Source organism: Schistosoma haematobium, chromosome 5 (assembly GCF_000699445.3).
Source record: "Schistosoma haematobium chromosome 5, whole genome shotgun sequence".
NCBI classification, from domain to species: domain Eukaryota; kingdom Metazoa; phylum Platyhelminthes; class Trematoda; order Strigeidida; family Schistosomatidae; genus Schistosoma; species Schistosoma haematobium.
In genome coordinates, this window is record NC_067200.1 from 440,892 (window position 1) to 463,174 (window position 22,283).

At 32.5% G+C, this 22,283-nt stretch overlaps 2 protein-coding genes across 2 annotated transcripts in view; both read left to right on the plus strand.

Annotated features, from left to right (window-relative positions):
- The window catches only part of MS3_00008908 (uncharacterized protein), a 262,942-nt gene that overhangs the window by 61,414 nt on the left and 179,245 nt on the right, over positions 1–22,283 (plus strand). The window lies entirely within an intron of this gene.
- On the plus strand, positions 13,168–22,273 carry MS3_00011092 (uncharacterized protein; the record flags this gene model as incomplete). Its single annotated transcript, XM_051219498.1, has 2 exons — positions 13,168–13,278; positions 21,785–22,273. The coding sequence occupies 2 exons, from the start codon at positions 13,168–13,170 to the stop codon at positions 22,271–22,273; spliced, it is 600 nt and encodes a 199-aa protein (XP_051064619.1).

The window sequence follows — 22,283 nt, forward strand, 5'->3', positions numbered from 1 at the left end:
TAATTGATCTTCAATTAATGTGACATACTACTTATATTTGTCAACATCAGTAGCATATATTCACACTATGACAATGCATGATATTTTTGCTTTCGGTCTCGTGCATGATTACCCAACCTCTAGACCATTAAATTGTTATTAACAATTGACTGGTTACTAAGTAGTGATGATTGTCAGATTTGTTAAATCCCTCGACATCATATCCACTAATGTTATGCTGTTGTTTTGGTATCAAAATTTAGATCTAGATTCGTACAAGGTGTGAATTTATTCACAGTTGGTTCTGTCAATGAGCATTTCGTTGAATATAGTGACCAATCGAGCTATTGCGCAAGATTTTTATAATATTGACCTTAAGCTAAAATCAATGTTCTGAGATATTTCATCGCTCTTGAAGTCAACATTTAGGTAAATAGGCATTCGCTCAATCGTAGCAGTCTAATAAGCTAAAGAAAAGAGCCTTGGTTGGAACTCTATTCAACCGCATAGACAAATGATGTCCTTAGTATAAAAATAAAGATAGGTTAGCCATGTTTGAGCACTGCTAATGTGATATCGGTTATGCATAAATACTCATGACTAAATATAGAACGACTAGAACGTGGCAAATATAATATGTTACGATTGAGGTACCCACCAAAGACAAAAGGGAACGGTTGAGTAGTATCTTCAGTACATTGTCGTATCTTGTCTCAGTAGTCTAGAGACTCAGTGTTCATACGTTAGACGATAGGCTTACGGTTCGGTTTCTTGATTCAGGATTTCAAATTGTGAGAAATTCCATGCTAAAGTGAGACAGCCGTCCAGTATTCCAAGATTTTCAATGGCTGTCTAATTGAGTTAAGTGTATGTACTCGTACTCTTCATGTAGAAATATTATAACGTAATAAATCACTTAATACTAGAAAATTCAGACAGAAACGTCAAAACTTTCGTCACATTTCTCTCCTATTCTATTCTCATTTAAAATAATGAATAAAATGCATACAATTAGATGTCATTTCAGTAGTCCTTGATATAGCTATAGAAATGTATGATTAAGGAATCTCATACTAGAACTAAATAGCAATCCCGTACTTTCTGATTTCTAATGACGTAGATCTATGAATTTCAATGATTCTTCTATTTCACAGATTGAAATCGTGAGTCAATTGAAGCTACACCACCATGGAAAACCTGAAGCACTGGACGGCCGTTTTGTTCTATTGTGGGACTCCTCAGCAGTGAGTATCCACGACCTCGCCCCTGCGATATTCAAACCAAGGACCTACTGATTTCGCGCGCGACCACGTAACAGATGCTCACTAGTGAACATCCTGGAGTTCTAGTGAAAAGTAGTGACCAGTGGAGTTCAACCAGGTCTGTTGGGATAGAGTAACTCACTGAAGACAATGGTGGATGTGTCACTCAATTTCGTGGATTAGTTAAAGTTAAACATTAACACCGTTAGATGCCGGCTCAGTGGTTTAGTGTATGTTAAAATCGAAATAATTTTATTCTTTTTACATTCTACATAAGTCATATAAGTATAATGACAATATGATTAGTTTAAGTTAATCATGACTATAAACCATGAAATAAACAATGAAATGAAATACATAATGATAGAAAATAGAAAATTGAAAACAAATTTCTGATGTTTTCAAATCTGAGCAAATTCATTATTTAGGCTCATATAAAGTTCGTTTATTGATTTTCATATAAAATATTCAATTTTCAATGTCTGATGTTCAAATGAAGAAATAAGAAGAAAATGTTAAATTTTGGCGCTTAAATACCCTGATACAGCCTAGATTAGAAAGAGTCGAATTTCTCTCTCGTCATCCTCTCTCATGGCAACGTGTATACAGCCAATAGCAGGGATCTCCTACTTACTGCCTTCTCGAGGCGATGGTGTCGTTTACGAAATTGAGAGAACGAAAATCGAATGTTCGGTGTTTTAACCAGGTTAGGGGAGTTGGAAAGCCGTGATTCCAAACCAGTGATGTACTTGGGCTCCAGGATCCTAAGAAAACAAATGGCATATGAACCAATTATTGGTCACCGGCTACCATGAGACTACATCTCCTTACATTCCTCCATTGAGTTGTGGATTAGATCTTTAGGTCGAAGGTTGTGGGTATGGACACCTATGAGCATCACCTGCCTCGGTTTGAGTACCCTCACACAAATCAATAATAACTGCTACTGGCCTCATTGATAGTGTGTGGCGCGTATGTATTTGATCTCCTCTTGTACCAATGTTCATGTGTTAAAAATAACCAAATGAATAAATGACATTTTTAAGTTTTTATTTATAGAATTTATAGTGGGTTTTGAAATGTTTTTGACAGATCTTTTATACAGACGTACATCATATGACTCAAACATGTTGATTAGTTATTCAGTGTTTTGCAATATTCGACCATTATGAATTATATGTCGATATATTGAGCTTCTGCGAGATACACCTTACTTATATATTCGAGCCTGTTACACCTTGTGGAACTGTAAAGGCCATCCACCAGCACTCTCCACTGAACCCCGTTCTGGGTTTTTTTTTCCGACAGATATTCGTCCTTTTCATATCTGTTTCAACGTAGTGTGCTCTCTGGTCTTTCTCTTTTCCGTTTCATTTCAATATTCCAAATTGGCGTTTGCCTTGTGATGCAATTCCATGATTTCCGTAATGTTTATCCTATTCAATTCCAGCGACTTTTCTTAATTTCCTCCTCGGCTGGAAGTTGGATACACCTTCTTGTTGAACACTATTAGTCAATCGCAGTGTGTACAATTCTACATATTTTGTCAGCTATAGCAGCTGATAATGATTATTTAGTTCAGTATAGTATATTTCATGTAGTCGATTTGATTCAACAAATTAAACAAAACAGGAATGACATTGTTTCTTGGGAACAGCTACCTTTTGAAGTTAATGAAGAAATATAGAGCTCAATCTCCTATCAGAATGAAAATATATAAAGTAAAAAAAACGTGTTTTTATCAAAATGGCATGAATAAAAATTGAAGATGACTTCAAATTTACATTCTCTGAAACACGAATGTTACCGTTATCTGAGTAGCGTAGTATTACACCTACTGCATACCGAATACACAGAGGATACAATGGATAGCAATCTAATATTTACTGTTTTATTGCTTAAACTTGAGAAAGGAAGCCACTAAGATGCCCATGGTTCAAACTGAAAAGCAAACAAACATATGGTGATTAGTTAGTAAACGTCATATGAATGAAAAGACACACAAGTTTACAGTAGAATACATCTGAAGTCCACATAGAATTATATAATATAAATGCCTAGTTATGAACACGTACTTTCATGGAGTTTTAGTGAGAAACTATAACCCATGGATATCAGATGTGAGATAAATATTATTGATGACAGTCGACAATGGTCATATAATATCGTAAACCATAAAAACATTAGTGTTTAACATACTACTTCAAAGTAGTCGTTTCTTGATACCCTAAAATGTTATGTTAACTTCAATTAATACGGGAAAACAATTGATAAACTCCATTTGAATTGTATCTTAACCCTTGATGATGTTCACATAGGGATTTGAATGTAGTGCTGTTTGTTTTAAGTGCTTAGTATATTATTCCAGAAAGATGATCATTTCTGAAAAGGGTACATAAGTGAGTGACTATCTGAACTCATTTGTTAAGTGGATAACGTGTTGATAATGAACATTAACTTAGAGATGCAGGCAAATCCAGCTGACTAATCCAAAATAGGACGAAACCCGAATCCTGGATCCCACTTCTAGCAATTTTGCATAAGCTTGTGAATAAATGTGGTGTAGAGAATCAAGAAGAAGTACTCTAATAAGAAGGTCAATAGATGACGATAAGAAGTGACCTAAAGGACAAGTGTATTTCATTAGCCGAGAAATGGGTCGATTTCCTTAGGATTAGAATGATATATACGTATGAATAAGTATTTATACCATTTATTTGGTGGTCCAACACATTTTATCGTTCTCTCTTTTGTTCTTGCCCAAATAGTCGTTTGTAGGGTTAGCGCGTAGCATATCATATATCAATATCAGCTTTCAGACACCTCCCGACACAACGAAATCGCTAGATGGTGCCAACCCTTCAAAGCATTCCAACACACTAATTGAGACTGATCAAATTTGATCGACATTATCGACAACAGGTTAATCGATAACAATTGCAAATTAAAATTAAAGTTCATTTTACGTAAAAACAACGCGAAAAGTAAAACAAATATGTAAAGTACTTAATCAACGTTCTCCTGTTTTGTTTGAGCTGACGAGTTTTAAATAGGACGAAACGCGTGTCCTTCATTTCACTGCTAATCATCATTTACCTTTACCTATAAAGCTTATGACTTATGGCTATAATGAGGCAATCCGTATAAGATGTCAATTACAGTCCTTAACATCAATAGGAAAACTTAGATGACCAATTTAAAAATAAATTTAAAGAAGATGGTTGTGAATCAAATATGTTGTTCGATTATCCGGTGAGACTATAATTTATGCATGACTGCATTACGAGGCAAACCCTAATGCGGAATCCTGAAGGGAAGCGGAAAAGAGGAAGGTTAAAGAACACACTACGTCAAAAATTGAAAGCAGATATGGAAAGGATGAATAACAACTGGAAAGAGCTGGAAAAGATTGTCCAGGATAAATTTAAATAGAGAGTGCTGGTGGGTGGCCTATTCCCCTTCACGAAGAGTAACAGGCGTAAGTAAGTAAGTACGTAATTCTAATGAGAATTATATCACAGTGAGTCTATCGTCTCAACCATACTGTGATTACTCCTTAACTACAGAGTACATCCCTCTGTTCCTCTCATTGTACGAATGTTCGATTCTTCATTCAATACAGAACTATTCATTTAACAATCGATGGTAGATTCTTTTCACTTCAAAAAAACTAACCGCTTTCTCTTATTTACAAATACATTCATTACAATAAATCATACAGTTCATTTTTTTTAATACTTTACTATACACATCACACGGGTTGTATTTCAGTGTTTCATTTACAGTAATCAATCACAATTAGTTAGCTAGTTGTAATCATGTTGAACGGAGTTTTTTTTGTATCTCTCTCTCCACTGTGTATAGAAAGTTGATTAGTTTCACATTCATTATTGTCAATTATTTTGAAAAATTATTATAGGAATTTGACAATTGTTTATTTTTTATCAGAAGGGGGTTTTGTGGAAATTTTGAGTGACTTAATAGCTGAATTTATGAGTCAATTAAAGCTAGACCAACATGGCGGCTGTTTCTTTCAAGTATGAGTCTCTTCAGCAGTGCACATCTACGATCCCACTACTAGGATTCGAACGCACTTGTGATAAAAATCATCACGTAATCACTAGTGACTAGCTTCAAGATGAACTGCTTGAAGTACTAGGGAGAATCTCTTACCAATGGAGTCTAGTCCGTGTTGGGTGTGAGACAGTCAGTTATCAAAAATAGTTCAGCGAGTCTAACTGTCGTGTATTCGAGTCCTGAATAAGTGATCATGGATGCTCACTACTAAGCAATGCAATACTTCGATGTTTTCATCGGTGGTCTTGCTTAAATTGACTCGTGAATTCCATTAATTTAATATTGTTACTTGTAGAATAATACCATTTTCCCAACCACACCAGTTTAATTAGAAAATATCTGAACATAATAGGCAATTTTATAAAACATAGCATATATCTATCTGTGTATACATCCATGTACACACATACAAGATTGTGGTACACACGTAGTCACTAGCGTGTATGCATATAAATGCACAACCATCCGTGTTTGCGTACTCACCGACATTTCGCTACACAAGTATATCTATATATACATATTCGTTGGCTGACATAATATGTACATTATTATATCTATTCAACTAGTTTATCATGCATACATACTCATAAACATGATTTCAGTAGTATAAATATAGACAATAGTATATACATGTGTACATGTTTACATCCATAACAAAATAGTGAAACGTTTACTTTCTCTTTTCTCTCCACTTTTCACTCAGTGTTTCTATTTACATTTTCAATTATTATGCGATTATTAATTGTTCAACGTTAATAGTAATAGTAACAGTAATAGTAGTAACAGTAATGATAGTGATAGTAATGATAGTAGTAATAATCATAGTCATAATAGTAATGGTAATGAGAATAGTCATAATAGTAATAGTAATGTCATGTAGATCAGAAAAAATAATGGCAAATTATTGAAAAGTTTATGAATGTGAGACAAAAAAGAAGAAGAAGAAGAAGAAGAAGAAGAAAGTATAAAAGGAATGATTCTGTAATCATTGGAGTGAATCTCATTAATGGACATAATACATGAACATACTGTTTTATCGGAATGAAAATTATTGTAACTTACTAATAGTTACATTCATATGTTGATCTAATTTAGAGCATCAACGTAAAACTGAGAAAAAAAACTGGATGACTATTTCGTTTTATATTAGGATTCGTCAACAGTATGAATCCAAGATCTATTGAATGTGATTTGAATCTAAGAACTTTGATCATCCAGATAAACTAAATCAACTCATGAATTCAATTATTAAAATGCAATATCTAAGTAAAATTGGATACGTTTGATGGTGTTTGAGTACTTTATATTGATTATACGGGTAATAATAATAATAATAATAATAATAATAATAATACACATGTGGTGTATGCTACTTATATTGACAGATATAAGTAGTATGTAGCACAAATCGGAAATGGAATGAATGCCAACAGGAGATTGGAATGATTCAGTTGATGAAGAGAGAATATCATTGTAATAACAATGTAAATGAAGTGTGTACAAATTATGTATTTGACGTATAGTTTTCTATCATTTACATAACATGGTACCATAAACTAATTGTCCCCCAATCTGAGCATTCGTTCACTATACGTGTCAGTGAAACTGGTCTACATTTTAGGATCTATATTTAAACTATATTTTGATTTATTCTTAGAATTTACACATCATATACACAGATGTATATATGTGAATAGATTAACTGTTCTATTCTGTATTCATTACAATCGACAACTGATGTGTACACTTCTTATAGGTATGTTGAAATCAGCCATTTGAATAGGATAATCAAGAGTCATTCAAAGCCTTTGATTGTGTAAATGAATCAATCAACACATATTGATATGGTTTAGAAATTTAAACTAAATTTTTAACTCAAAGGGTTAAGTTGATACCTCAGAAAGTTAAATTTATTCATGATCAATAGCCTTTCCCAATGAAGATCATTCAGAAATCATTTAACTTATCTGACTAACCTAAACTATCATTAAATCAATAGTAGCAGGCAATACGCACCTCACTCTACATTTTTATCAGTAATAACAATGATAATGTGTGTACTGTTGATTACTTTACTTACTTTTGCTTGTGACTCCCAATAGAGGAGCATAGGCCGACAACTAGCATTCTCCAATCCACTCTGACCTAAGCTTTCCTTTCCAGTTCTATCCCATTTTTGTTCATTTTTCTCATGTTTTCTCTATTTCTCGAAACAATTTATTCCTTGGTCTTCCTCTCTTCCTTTGGCTTTGAGGATTCCATGTGAGGGCTTGCCTTGTGACGCAGTTCGGTGTTTTCCTCAATGTGTGTCCTTTCCAGCGCTTCTTTTAATTACTTCCTCCGCTGGCATCTGGTTTGTACGATTGCTATTAATGTCGACACATATAAGTAGTATATATCATCAATCTAAAGTGAAAGAGAACAAGAACAGGGAGTGATTGGTATGGAAATGAAGGAACAATGAAGTCTGAAACAATTGATGAACATTTTGTAAATGAAGTATTGACTACATGATTCCTTGATTTTTCTAAGTGATTCTGAAATTTTCCTTTCAGATACATTTGGTTGTCACCCACTTGTGTAAGTACAAAGCATTTAACGTGATTTATGAATTTTTCATAATATTGTAAAAGTTCTTGAGTTTTTAATACTCTTGGAGCCATTCTACGGGGTTAGTACCGGACGTTGACCTGATTAACGGAGAAGTTCTAAGTGTAGATAGGGTTAACAACCTTATCTTGTACAAAGGAATGTTGCTAGATAAATGCTGACCAAATATCATCTGGTTTAAAATAAATATTATTCCACTCCAACTCTTATTCTTTGCCTTCACTTCAAGCCCTAACAACATTCATGGTTTATGATAACGTCCATCAATTGTAATTACACCCTGTCTTTATTGTATGTTCCAATATAATTAAAAACTATTTTCTGATTAGTTGATAAGTCAGTAGTTTAATATGGTTGATGTATTTCACTTGTACTATCTCAACATAACTAGATCTTTTTATCACTTTATAATAGTTAAAAGATAATTACACTATAATCATGGTTCATCATGTTCTACAGTATGTTTTCAATGGAACTACAGTGTTGAGTTACATAAATAGACTTATTACTTCATCATGTGTTTTATTCAAGCTATGAAATCACTATAAGGATTTTATGGTCAACATATTTGATTAACTTTTATTTGATTATCATTAAAAACTAGGATGTACTAGGGAGATATTTCTTCATGGTATGCAGCTTCTCAACAGTGCTGAAGAGTAGATTACTTAAATAAAAAAGATTTGGAATGAGTCCTATTTTTCACTGATTGTCTAGCTAAGGTTAATTCGTGATGTCCACTCTAAAATTATGAAAAGTGAAATACTAGTTAACCAACGTAACCTCTATCTGGATAGATCGCTCGATTACATTATTTTATAATTTTAACTAATAAGACAGTTATCCTTCAAGATGGTGAAGAAGATTGATAATTCAGGCGGATTATTTCGGTGAATTTTTGTTCTCTGGGTTGGATGGTTTCATCGTGGAGCTTTCATTGTTATTTTGAAATACTGATTAGCTTATTCAAGTATTATCATGTAATACAAGTCATTTCAACAATGACAATTTTTATGCAGACTAGAATAGTAGTTAGAAGTCTTATTTCGCACTCGGTAGCTGGACGTGCGCCTGAATCTGATCATTGATTTTCATTCTGGAACACGAACACAGTACCGTTCATTTCAAACACTACCACTTAGCTACTGAGCATAGGTAGCTACTGGATTTTTGTCAGGAGATGAAATTTATTTTGACTCTTCCCAGAAATTTTTACGACCCCAATCGATTAATTTATTTTGGGATATATCCATCTTGTCCGGATAGCTTCAATATTGATAAGCCTGTAGACTGAGAAGCTAAGTGAATAATGTTATGGCGTTTGAAACAAACTATACTGGTTTAGAGCTCCAGATAGAACATCAACTCTGAGGTGCAGATACATCCAGCTGGCGAGTCCCATATAGGATGAAAATGCAATCTGTTTTCCACACTTATCCATCATCAATCTCTATTTAGAATGCTTTCAACTTGAAAGAAATATCCAAGCAGTTCTAACACTATGTACATACACCAAAGGAGACTGATTAACTGTAGTCACAAACATCAATGGGAAGATTCAAACAACTAATATAAATAAATAAAACGTTTCGTTTTAATTAAATAACACAACAACATGATAACATTACGATTAATTTCATGGAAGTGAATGACCTAATTTCCCATTTCTATATTCAATGTGATAGCTGAATTCAGTTTAGTTTGATTTGAATATTCCAGCCTTATGTGTAGTTTATTATGGTCATTAAATTTTCAAAATAATCACTATGGTTACGCAGAAACATTTACATTGAAATGTGTGTTTCTTTGCAATTTCTATGGTTTATTATTCCAATGATCGACTATCACAATTAACTTAATGTGAAACTGAAAAGATAGTAAAAATAATTTACACCTCAGAAATGAATTAACAGGGTTCGAATCCCTTTAAAGAGAAGTAATCATGAAATTAAGAAAAAAGATTGTTAGTAATAATTATCAATTAGCATTCAATGCTGTTTAGGTAACAGTAACGTTTCTATCTGCAAAACCGAGATGCAATTGTTCTATTCCTTAGGAAGCATCAGCGCCGTCAAGATGGTTAACGCATTACCATAGCATTCTAGGTCGCAAGAATCACCACCATTAATAATGGATCTCTATTGAGACATTAGGAAAGATTCAACAAGAATATATTAGTTAGAAACAGACTAACAAAGGAGAAGAAAGTTAAGGGACAGGCTGACTACACAGAAAAATACACACACGTAAAGAAGAGTACTGAAATTGATAAGTGAAATATTTAGAAGTCCTGAAAATTGCAGCCGTAAAGGCTGCTAGAGAATAAAATACAAAAGAAGTAAGTGATGTGATCAAGGAGCTGGAAAAAAAGTAATATTGTAGAACGACCGGCGAAGGATAAAGAGGTTGAAACAATCACTGATGATCATGAACAGAGGAACATGCAAGAAGAATTTACCAGCTTCTCTGGTTGTGCCAGACACTAAGCAGTACATGCAGAATTCCTTACAAACAACATAACAGCTGAATCACTGAAGTCAGATGCAGAAATCGATGCAAACATGCTGCACATTTTGTTCAGAAAAATTTGAGAGGAAGAATACGTGCTGACAGACTGAAAAGAAGAGTATTTCACTGAAATTACAAGAGAAGTTCTCAGTAGGTGTGAGAATAACAAGACGACATAAATGAACTAAAACACGAAATCCAGAATCACAAACAGTGATCAGCTATGAAGTCGCAATTGATGTGGAGGCTCTAGAAGAAGTAGAAATCTTTATATACCTGAACAGTATGACTGATAAACAAAAAGAATCTGATACAGATGTGAAAGCACAGGTCGGCAAAGCAAGGCCAGCTTTCTTACAAGTAATGAACATATGGAGACTAGCAGAAAGTGCTCACAAATCATGTCATCATGTCATTAATTTAGAAATATTGATTTTGTATTGCCTAATGTCAGTAGTGTGCCACTTTTTAGGACACAATATTTGTGTCGTTTACTTGATTGATGTAGTTCGAAGTCTAGGAACTATGTTTATCGAATACACCTTACTTTTCTATAGCTGATTATGTTATACGTTAACACTTAAAAAGAGGTACCAATATTCATAATGAAACAAACACTTTGTTAGAAACATTAAATACACTCGAAAGCGTCGTTACTATACAGTCAAGAAAATCAAGCACGAGTGGGACCAATGGAATCTCTCAGTAAAATATGGGAACCATATAGTAAACACTTCGTTTACAAAGCGTGAAATAATTATCTCAAACTTTACTACTCCTTTTGCAAATTTCAGTCAATCGTCCCAGACATCACTGTGCCTGCATTTCCATACCAACTGCTTTCTATTCCCATTATTCTCTTCTTGATCTTCTCAATCTCCAACTGTCAGATATTATATTTCTGATTCGCGTTATGTACGACTTATTTCAATATGAGTAGCACACATCTCAGCACTTCTAAAACTGATACTCAACTGTCATCAGTTCATTACGTTATGTTACATGTTGATGGTTGAAAACAAAAACGGTAAAATGTACACTTTAATTTGAAATAGAACTAATCACCCGGTTATCATCTATGATCACAGTATGTTTTAGCTAATTCATTCTTAAAAATAAGAAAATTCCTGAAACTCAATATATCGAAATCTTGGTTAAATGTCGACCAAGTTTCTTGTGACTTGAGTCATTCGTATATTTTATTTTGGTTAGATAATCTGTTGCATTCCTTGTATTGTGATTGGTTAATATATTTTCCACATATATGATTGGTCAATCATAATTAGCCAATCACAGCAGCCAATAAAATTTCACCTATATACATATATATATAAAGCTGTCAAGATATCTCCCTGTTTTGGAATGGTTAATAATGATAGTGATAGTAATACATTAGTTACTAAGGCATAACATAATACTATGAGTTCCCTTAATTTAGATGCAATCTATCAAGCTAAACGTTTATTCAATGATCATATCTCTTTTATATATCATAGTAATAATTATTCTGATTTAAAATTAAATGACTTACTGAATAGAAATTTGACATTATTTTGGAAAACTATGCATCAATGTTTAGATTTAAATGATCTCATACAACAACAATTGATTTTATTAAATCATTCTATCACCATAGCAACTATAAATCAAACTAGTAATTTATATACATCAACACAATTACAATCTTTATATACATGGTGTAATTTAGGTAGATCAACATGGTTTACAAATGTATTCACATTAATGCATCATAATTCATGGCAAGAGAAAGTATCTATTGAATTACAAAAAAATATTTATTACCTATATTATTATTATTATTATTATTCATGAATTGTTTAAGTCTTCTAATATCTATAACAGGTATTTATCATCTATGTAAATTATCAAATAAATCTAATCAAAAGATTATGATCATAATGAGATGTCAATCTATGAGAGAAAATTATTTCCCAGCAACATGGCCATTATTATTATGGTATTGTATTATTGGTTTCTTATGGTTATTAAATAATATTTGGTTTAAATATGATGATGATGATGCTGATGATGATGATGACATCACAATATTTCAATATACATATTAGTATCCATAGTCATGATAATTATTGTCGTATATTAACTTATTTCAAAAATATATTAAGATATATACCAACATGGTTAATAAGTTTAATGTTATGTGATCGAACTATTGGTGAATATCGTCATCGAAATCATTATTATACAATGACCATATTCTATAATCATCATCATCTTAATCATTATGATAATGATGAATTAATAATCAATCAAAATCGATTCAATCAATTAACTCATCAATATTGTAATCAATATACTCTTAATCAATCAATCAAAAATCAATTAATCATCCCTAAAATAATCTATAATAACAATAATGATGATGATGATGTAACATCATATGATATCAATGATCCTGATCAATATCATTCATCATCAAAAAGATCTTGTTTTCATTCATTTCTATTATATTTGAAAAAGAAATTTTATTTTGATTGTATTCTATATGGATTAAAACAAACATCTAATAAACAATGTCCAATATTGAATAGAAACAATGACTATGTGACATCATTCAAAGAATGTAGTAATACTACTAATAATCATGATTATCAAAATATTATTAAATGATTTATGTCATTGGAATGAATGCGGTTTAAGTCGAATAGGTGGTTTAGTATTATTCAGTATTATTACATCATTATTATGTTTAATGAATACACATTTATTATGGTTATATAAAATTAGTAAAATAACAAAACCTTGTGTATTATCTGCTGGTGATGCCATAATCTTATCTGTTTTCTATCCATATTTATTAAAGGTAATGTATGGATTGTTATTACTTATGATTTGTTAGTTGATATATGACAGTTTAGTAATTATTTGAGATCATGAATCGATTGATGTTAGACCATTATTGAAAACCTGGACGTTTCGTATTATTCTGGGACTCCTCAACAGTGCGCATCCAATCTTCCGCTTGTGAGATTCCCACCCAGCGCCTCAGTCTCGTGCGCAAACACTTAACCTACTAGACCACTGAGCCGGCATCAAATAGTGTTATTGTAAGAAAGCCCTTAGTTCGAATCCCGCGGGCGGGATCGTAGATGCGCACTACTGAGAAGTACCACAATATGAGAAAACCACCTACAGTGCTTCCAGGTTTTTAATGGTTGTTTTACATCAATCGGTTCATGATCTCAATCTCCACAATCCATATAGTGATATTTATTGATTGTTATTCAGTTGAAAATTATTTGAAATTTAAGTTGATTACCCGCTACCTCCAACAAACTAACGACGTCGTATCATTTGAATTGTTACTTACGTACTTATATTTGTTACTCCTCGTGAAAGAAAATGGGTCACCCAACAGCACTCTCCACCCAACACGGTCCTTTTCATAATGTTCTTTTATTAATGTACATGATCATTGAACTAGTCAACCTTTTTCTTTAACTAAACAACTTTTAACATTTTGGTACGATAAAGAAGATTTCTATCAGAAGGGGTTTTGTGGAGATTTTAGAAATTTCACTGGTTGAAATCATGAGTCAATTGAAGCTAGACCACCATGAAAAACCTGGAGACACTCAACGGCCGTTCCGTTCTATTATGGGACTCCTCAGCAGTGCGCATCCACGACCTCACCTCTTGCGAGATTCGAACCCAGGACGTACTGGTTTCGTGCGCGAGCAGTTAACCACTAGACCACTAAGCCGGCATCCAACGGTTTTAACTAAAGAAAATAATCTTGATCAAGTTACTTTACCTGGACTGGATAGTTTTATCGTGTAATTATCAGTTTAAAATTCCAACAAAATTAGTAAGCTCTTTGTAATTTTACACTTATGCCTAGCAACGTGTTTAGTGCACGTTAATTTTCTATTTATTAATCTTAAATCAGACTGGGATGTTTATAATGATTAGTTACTATGTACTAGCTAGATTAGCTACAGTGATTGGCCTAAACATGAATTCATTATATAGACAAGTGATCTTCAGACTGGTGAATACTCATATTACCCTACTTTAACACTTCATTTGCATAATACTTTCCATAATACGCTGATCTAATACACAATTAATCCCTTTTTATAAGTGTTAATTACTTAATCGGTTTATATAAAGAAAAAAGAATACTAATAAGATGTAGTTCGAATAGGACTTTAACTCTTCAACCTTCATCTATTAAGTTTCCTTAAATCCTGATTGATTTAATCAAGATTCAATAAGGATCGATTATCAAAAAGAAAAAGAAGAAGAAGAAGGTACTAATTAAATCTCATCGAATAAATTTGAAGTAAATTCAACATATCGATTTTGTTTAGAGAGATTTCATGAAGATTTATTGAATTTTCAGATCGTATTTGTTTTAGATTGATCCCAGTTATAGTGCCATTAAAAGTTAGTTGTTTTGTTCTAGTATGGAGTATCCCTAGTCGAATAGTTCAGTGATAGTATTTCATACTGTTATACTGGATGATATATGTTCGAATCAAACAAGGAAACTATTGGATCCTTTGAAAATTTTAAGTTATTCTTGTTGATAATTGTTAAATATTGCTAAATCCAGATTGAAATGGTGGAGAAGATTTGTAGATCACTATTTATAGCTCCTTCATCTCAAAATCATATGAGCGTTGTTCGAAAATAAGAGGATTTCGCTAAAAGCCAGGCTCTCATTCGAGAACAACTGTATTTTCTCCACGAGTGTCTTTGCCAGCATGTTCTACCAACAAATGTAACATACAGAACTCCAATCAACTCCCTATTGAGATGGAGAATGGCTGAGCAAAGTGGAAGAGAAATGGTACACCTAATGATAGCTCATTGTTTGTTTGTGAATCCATAGTTGACGTTAAAGTTACGCGTTTATAATTAAGAAAAAAATTACAAACTTTAATCACTGGATCTGTAGGATGACTTTAGAGGTTTATCATCAATGGTACTCAGCATATAAGGTGATGCAGTGGGGAGAATATGTGCAGCTCAAGATGAAGACGTTCGAGTTGTTGTTGTCTATCAGTTTGGTAATTTGATTGTTAAGCATTAATTGTTCTTTCGAACATTATCATTAGCATGTACTTCAAAGAGAAATGAGATATTACACCATTTTTGTTGACTTAAAATTTTGTTGATTGTTACTCATCAGTGTAGTATGACAACAGACATGATAAACATCGATATACTGGACAGATGAAACTCAAAGAAAAAGTATTGTTGGAAGACGTGTAAGCAAGCATTAATTAATAAACCTATGAAAGTCGACCGAATCTATCAGATAATATTGAAGAGGATTAAGCACTGCAAGGTACACTGTGAAACCGTTCGAAACGAACATACTAAAAAAGACCATACAGTTGACGATCGTTCACTTCTGCTTAAATTACATGCTAATGATGTTTTTCAGAAGAACGATTAAAACCTTATAACCAAGCTTTCCATCTGAGAGACTACAATACCTCCAATATTCAGGATATTCTTTTTGTTCTATTTAGAATTCTGTATTCAGATATACATAACTCCATGTTAAGTTCAGCTTTCAGAATTGAACATAATGTCTTACGAATGTTTCAACCGATCAATCACAAAATTATTAAATTTTAGTATCTCACTTTTTTAGGTTTCAACAATCTCGTTGTAGTTTCTGATATGCCTTTTAATGTATGGTAAGGTGATCCAGATCATCCTGTAGGACAGGCTATGAGCCATATTTGGAGAAATTCGAACACTCCACTTCAATCTGAAGTTTGTGCTGAAGATGTCGTTCAGAAGAACGATGAAAACTCCACGATCCAACCATCCATCTCAGAGAACAAAACTCTCATAAAATCATCCAACCGAGCTACAAATCTTCTCCACTATCTCATATGTATTGAACTACATGGTTATAATTTTCCAAAATGTTTTAAACTCACAATAAGTTTACCGTATCCAGAGCTTCTTATTTCATTTTACAGTTATTTGCAAATATTACTTTCTAAATATATCAACTTAGTACAGCTTAAAATGTCAGATAAAAAAGACACAAACATGGCATACATTAAAGCTTGGGATGAATTTTCAAGTGATAATCTCGTTTCAGTAATGTAGCACTCATGTATTAAATAAATGACAGGTCGCCAAAAATGATGAATACAAAACATCCATTGAATATTGAATCACTTACTTACTTACTTACGCCTGTTGCTCTTCGTGGGGTAGCATAGCCCGCCCATCAGCACTTTTCATCCAACCCTATCCTGGACAATCCTTTCTAGCTCTTTCCAGTTGGTTTTCATCCTCTTCATATCCGCTTCTACATCCCGATGTATTGTGTTCTTTGGTCTTGAATAGGTTCCAGATATCCTCAGACGTTGATGAATGAATACTTATGACTTAGGTACAGTAATTTAGTTCTGATGTAAGAATACTTAGTGTTCCTGATTATAGTATCGTTTAAGTATACATGTACTCTCTAAGCTGGATGGTTTATTCATGATGATAGTTCTAGTTTGTATTTTCCAAACTAAGATTCTTGAGATTGTGATTGATTTATTAATAAGTAACATGTTCATCAAAGTATCGAAGTATACTGATCTGTTTGACTTATCTTACAATCATAATCATAATATACCATGTACAAATAATGCATTAGTTCAATTCATAATAACATGGTAACAATGATAATGAGAAAGATTAAACATTAATGAAATGGTTAGAGAATAGATAATGTAAGCTTAATATTAAGAAATACTGATTTATGTTGGTGGATTCTGAATCATGTAGTCAATACCAAATCTTTAATTTATGGAAAACATTTGAGCAACTTTAGACTGAGCTTGAGAGCATCCATTTAGTAACTAAGACGGAATGAAGGTTATGAACCAGTGTGAGGAATTCGAATTATGACTTACAGTCGATCGTAAGAGTTAGGAATTACACTTGGGATTTTCATCATGAACTGACATCAACTATAATGCCATAAATCTATTTAGCCAAATGGATAAGTGAATTTTGCGCCAAAATCCGTGACCTGTTATCTTACACGTGATTAGTTCATCCATAAATTATAGTCTGACCCGTTTTCTTCTATCAAATATCAAAATGAGAAATTTTGCGTGATATTACTACTGTTATTCTATTGAGTAGTATTAGGGAGCAACACCATGGTCTTAACAAAATCTTGTGGTTTACATAGTCAATTAGGTGGGATATGTAATTTTCATCCTGAAATAATAATGAAAAAGTAAAGAATTTATAGCAAAATTAATCACTCTCCATCCTGAATAATGGGCGTTTACTGTGCTCATTTAAGGTGACAATAATATTGTATTCATGGCAAAGTTTTCTATTCTAATACTCTATTTAAACAATAAATCAATAAGATTTCATTCGTTTCATCTTCATTCAATAATAATTCACAATTATTTTCTATTTTCTCTTCTATGCTCTTTAACTCAGTCTTCAAAGTCTTCTTCTGTTGGGGTTTCTACTCTGGTTGGTGTTACATACTACTTACATCGACAGATATAAGTAGCATACATCACAATCGGAGTAATTTAGCAACTAAAACAATTCAAATATCTAGGTATTCATGATGCAATCGACAGGCAGCCTTGTCTGAATCCGGTCATTACTTAGAATGCATCTGTGAGCTATCCTTCATGCACCACTTTGCACTGTAGTTCGACGTATGAATTTCGGATGATGTTGACAATCTTCTCAAGTAAACCGGTTATCAACAATCCTAGACAGTAATTGATTAAAACTGATCAATAATAATTTTTTTAGGTGGATTTGGAGATTATCACATCTACACTATTCAGATTGTTATTTATCCTCATTCATCGTTGTTTTCATTGACTTGCTCATCTATCAATAATTCAAGATGGTACAAACTGGTGTTTTGTAAAAAGATCATTCTTGCATGTATATGTGTTCACTATGTCCCGTCAATATCTTAATTGGTTTCATGATATAGAAGTTTGATATCATCAATCTATTCCATTTCATGAGTGATAATAGATTCATATTATATAGGTTCACCAAAATCTCCTTAATAACATTCAACACAAGATGTTGATTATCAGTCTGACCGTTTACCATACTTCTAGTCTTGATATATTTAGAAATGAGTTGTTTTATTCAACCACTTATCTTCATGAACAATCATTAACCTTGTAATGATTACTTTATTAATTTATTTCTAGATTACATAGAAATGCTTGAATAGGTTAGCAGGTGAGACTATATTCTATGGACGATCTTTGAGTGATGCTGATGTAGCCTTGAGAATGTCCACCTACTAACTAGGACTAAATGAGGATTTTAAACCTGTGTGAAAAGTAAGGGTTGTGATTTACATCTGATGGTTTGGGATAGGGATTAGATTTAAGGTTTTCATTACGAACTAATATCAGCTAAAATGCCAAGATACGATATAACTGAATAGATAAAGAATTTTGCGGTGAAATCTAAGATTTCTTATCATGAATCTGATTGCTTTGTCTATTTATTATTATAGTCTCGCCGCTTAGAATATGTGATGAACAGACTACATTTTGGGAAGTGAAATATCTTCATTAATTGATCACTTAGTCTTCAGTGAGTTGTACAGGCATCTCGAGACTATTTGCACTGGTAACTGCTTTTAGTAAATATGGATTTTAACTATCAGTCAAATGCAGGACATTTGTCGTTTTATATTTATGACTAGTCAAGGAACTCTAACTGTATACCGTTGTTAATGTTCACATTGAAATCTAAACCTAGTGCTTATATATTCAGATGCTAAATCATGATCCATCAAGTTACATCTAGCTGATAAGTCTCCGATAAAATAAAACCAAAGTCCTTGGATTCACTGTTCTGACTCAATTGAAAGAATGCTGAAATATATCTGAATGAATTATTCATAAGTAATCACCTTCAAAAAGCTCCAAGATTCAGCAGTACATCTTATTGTGTGGTTTATACTACTTAAAGATTTGTTTAACCAACATTAATATTATGATGACCCAATGTTGTCATATTCATGTTATGAGCTTAATGATCATTTAATGACAATAATGAACATGAATTTAATGAATTCTATTGGATATATGAACTACTAAATATAAATTAATGCATTATGTATGTTAAATTTATGAGTTGATCTAATCTAGACCACAATCGAAAACCTGAAAGCACTGAAACGTCGTTTTGTCCTAGTATGTAAATCTTCGCCGCTAAATGCTCTGGTACAGCCGAGAGTGTGGAGAGTCAGATCTCTCTTTATATATATATCGAAATGATTCACTTGGACACGCATATACAACCACTGCCAAGGAAATCATATTTACTGCCTTCTCGCGGCGGGAGTAATGTTTATGAAATTGTGAGAACGAAAAGCGAATATCCGGAGCTTTATCCAAGTTTCAGGATATATGGAGGATCAACCTAGGGGAGTTGTATGACCCAAATTCCAAACCAATGGTGTATATGGACTCTAGGATCTTCAGTGTATAAATGGCGAATGAACCTATTGTTGGTTAATGTTTGCCGAGGAACTGCATATCCTGATGTTGCTCCACTGTCTTGCGGATCAGACCTTTATGTCGAAAGCTTAGGGTATGACTCCTGAGAAAATTACCTTTGTCACTTTAAGGAAACCAGCACTATCTCAGCCCTCACAGAAATCATTTGATTTATGTGACGCATGTGTATTTAATACCCTCTTGAATCAATCTTTATATGTTTAAATAAATAATAATAAATATGCGAATCCTCTGATTCCTACTTTCAATGGTAGTCTATCTTTGATTGATTCATGAATTCAACTATTAAAATTACTACAATCTCTCCTATTCTGATAATTATTTCTCAATAAGGAACATGAACATTTTACATGATTGTTATAATCATTCTAGAATCAATTCAATTCTCATATAACGAAGTAAAAATATGATCCTGTGTGTTAATCATAAAGAATGTAGAGCTTGATATATATGTGCATTTGACTAAGTGATCATACCACATAAACATAATGTGATGAAATAAGCATAGTGATAAGTCATGCTAATTGAACTCTATATTCGGTTCCTAAACTATTCGCGTAACTCCCAAGTTAGAACAACATAGTGACCAAAACACAAGGAAAAATGCACAAAATTTGTGAGAGGCAATTTACTCCAAACGTTCATTTTAGTGAAGAAACTACAGGGTTTTTATAGTATTTTAAATGTCTTTTGTTTTTCGGATAAATGTGGAATGCTACTAAACATAGTAGCAGTGTATATAATCATCCAATCACAATCTCTACATGTACCTTTTCAGTTTCTTGATGTTCCTGACTAAACTTGAAGTGAACACTGATTAGATAAAATGCTTCTTAATGTTTCCTGAATCTTTCTTGTCTTTTGTGTGAGGTTTTCTCGATCACCACAACACAAAGTGAACCATAAAGGACAATAATAAAGATACACTTAATATTGTGTATGTAGTTAAACTATAAGAAATGAACAGATATATATATATGAAAATATACTAAACTTTATTATCTAAATAACCATAGAATGAATTTGAGCTCGTCTGTGATCACTTCTTAGCCAATATCACCTCATATCTCAATTTGCTGATCTGATTATCATTCAGATCATAACTAAATGGTGTATAATTTGAATCAATCACCATTTTATCAAAATAGTTTGATCTCATTGATCAATCTTAAAATAATCTTTAATAAACCATACAGAATTTCATATGGTCTATTCTTAACGAATTGTCTTTGAATAAACACAATGATCAAGTTTAATAATAAAAAAAATAAAATTCTTAGCACAAAACTATGTGACTGTGAGGACAGTCCACAGGTAAACTTGAGGAAGCTGTAAGAAGCTCAGAAAAAGCCAAATATATTTCATCTAATCACTATTTGGAAGGATATTCTAGAATCCCTACGTGTAGCTTCCCGATTGGACAATGTTAATAATTCCACTGTATGTGAATTGGAGGACTGTCATGATGATTTCGTTTCTTACTAAAAACTATAAATACCTGACAATTTTGTACTATAATTGACACTGTCTGGTAATAACATTCTTTTCACTAGTCTTCTTTCTTCTCATTGCGACTTGGAAAGGTTCTACAGTTCTAGTGCTGAAGTTATACGCATCTAGATATAATAGTTACCTTCAATTTTACACACAGTTAATCAATGAATAAACTAATTTAAAGGGTTTATCAATGATTCTATACCATCCATTCAAGTATACTGTTAAAGATTCTTTGATATACTTCACCATGGCAACTATATTCTGATTGTTTTGTTTTGTTTTTCTTTCTTTAAACTTATTGTTTTATAGGTTTGTCATTCAATATTACCTTATATGTTAATAATCAGTTCAATTGTATTACTTAGTTTTATAGCTATACATAAATCACGTATACATCATGTAAATCCTTGTTCGAATCCTGACAACATTCATAGAAACTGGAAAATAGAACAAACAATTATTCCATTAAAATCATCAATTCATCATTCCAATGATCAACAGACTTTATTTACTGAACCAACACAATTAACAATTTGTTTAAGTCTTATGTATATTCTATTTGATTTAGCTGATCTTATTGAATGGTTCTATGGTAATATTATAATACCGAATTATATTCATTCATTTAAACAACATTTCAATACAAATTTCAATGAACATTATAATATTAAAACAAATCATTCAGGCTTATTACCACTACTAACAAATACATTAAATAGTAGTATGTTATTAACCAAATCTATGAATCAACTATGTTCCATTCAATTTATATCTGGCTTATTAGGGAATATGGTCTAGTCAAAGATTT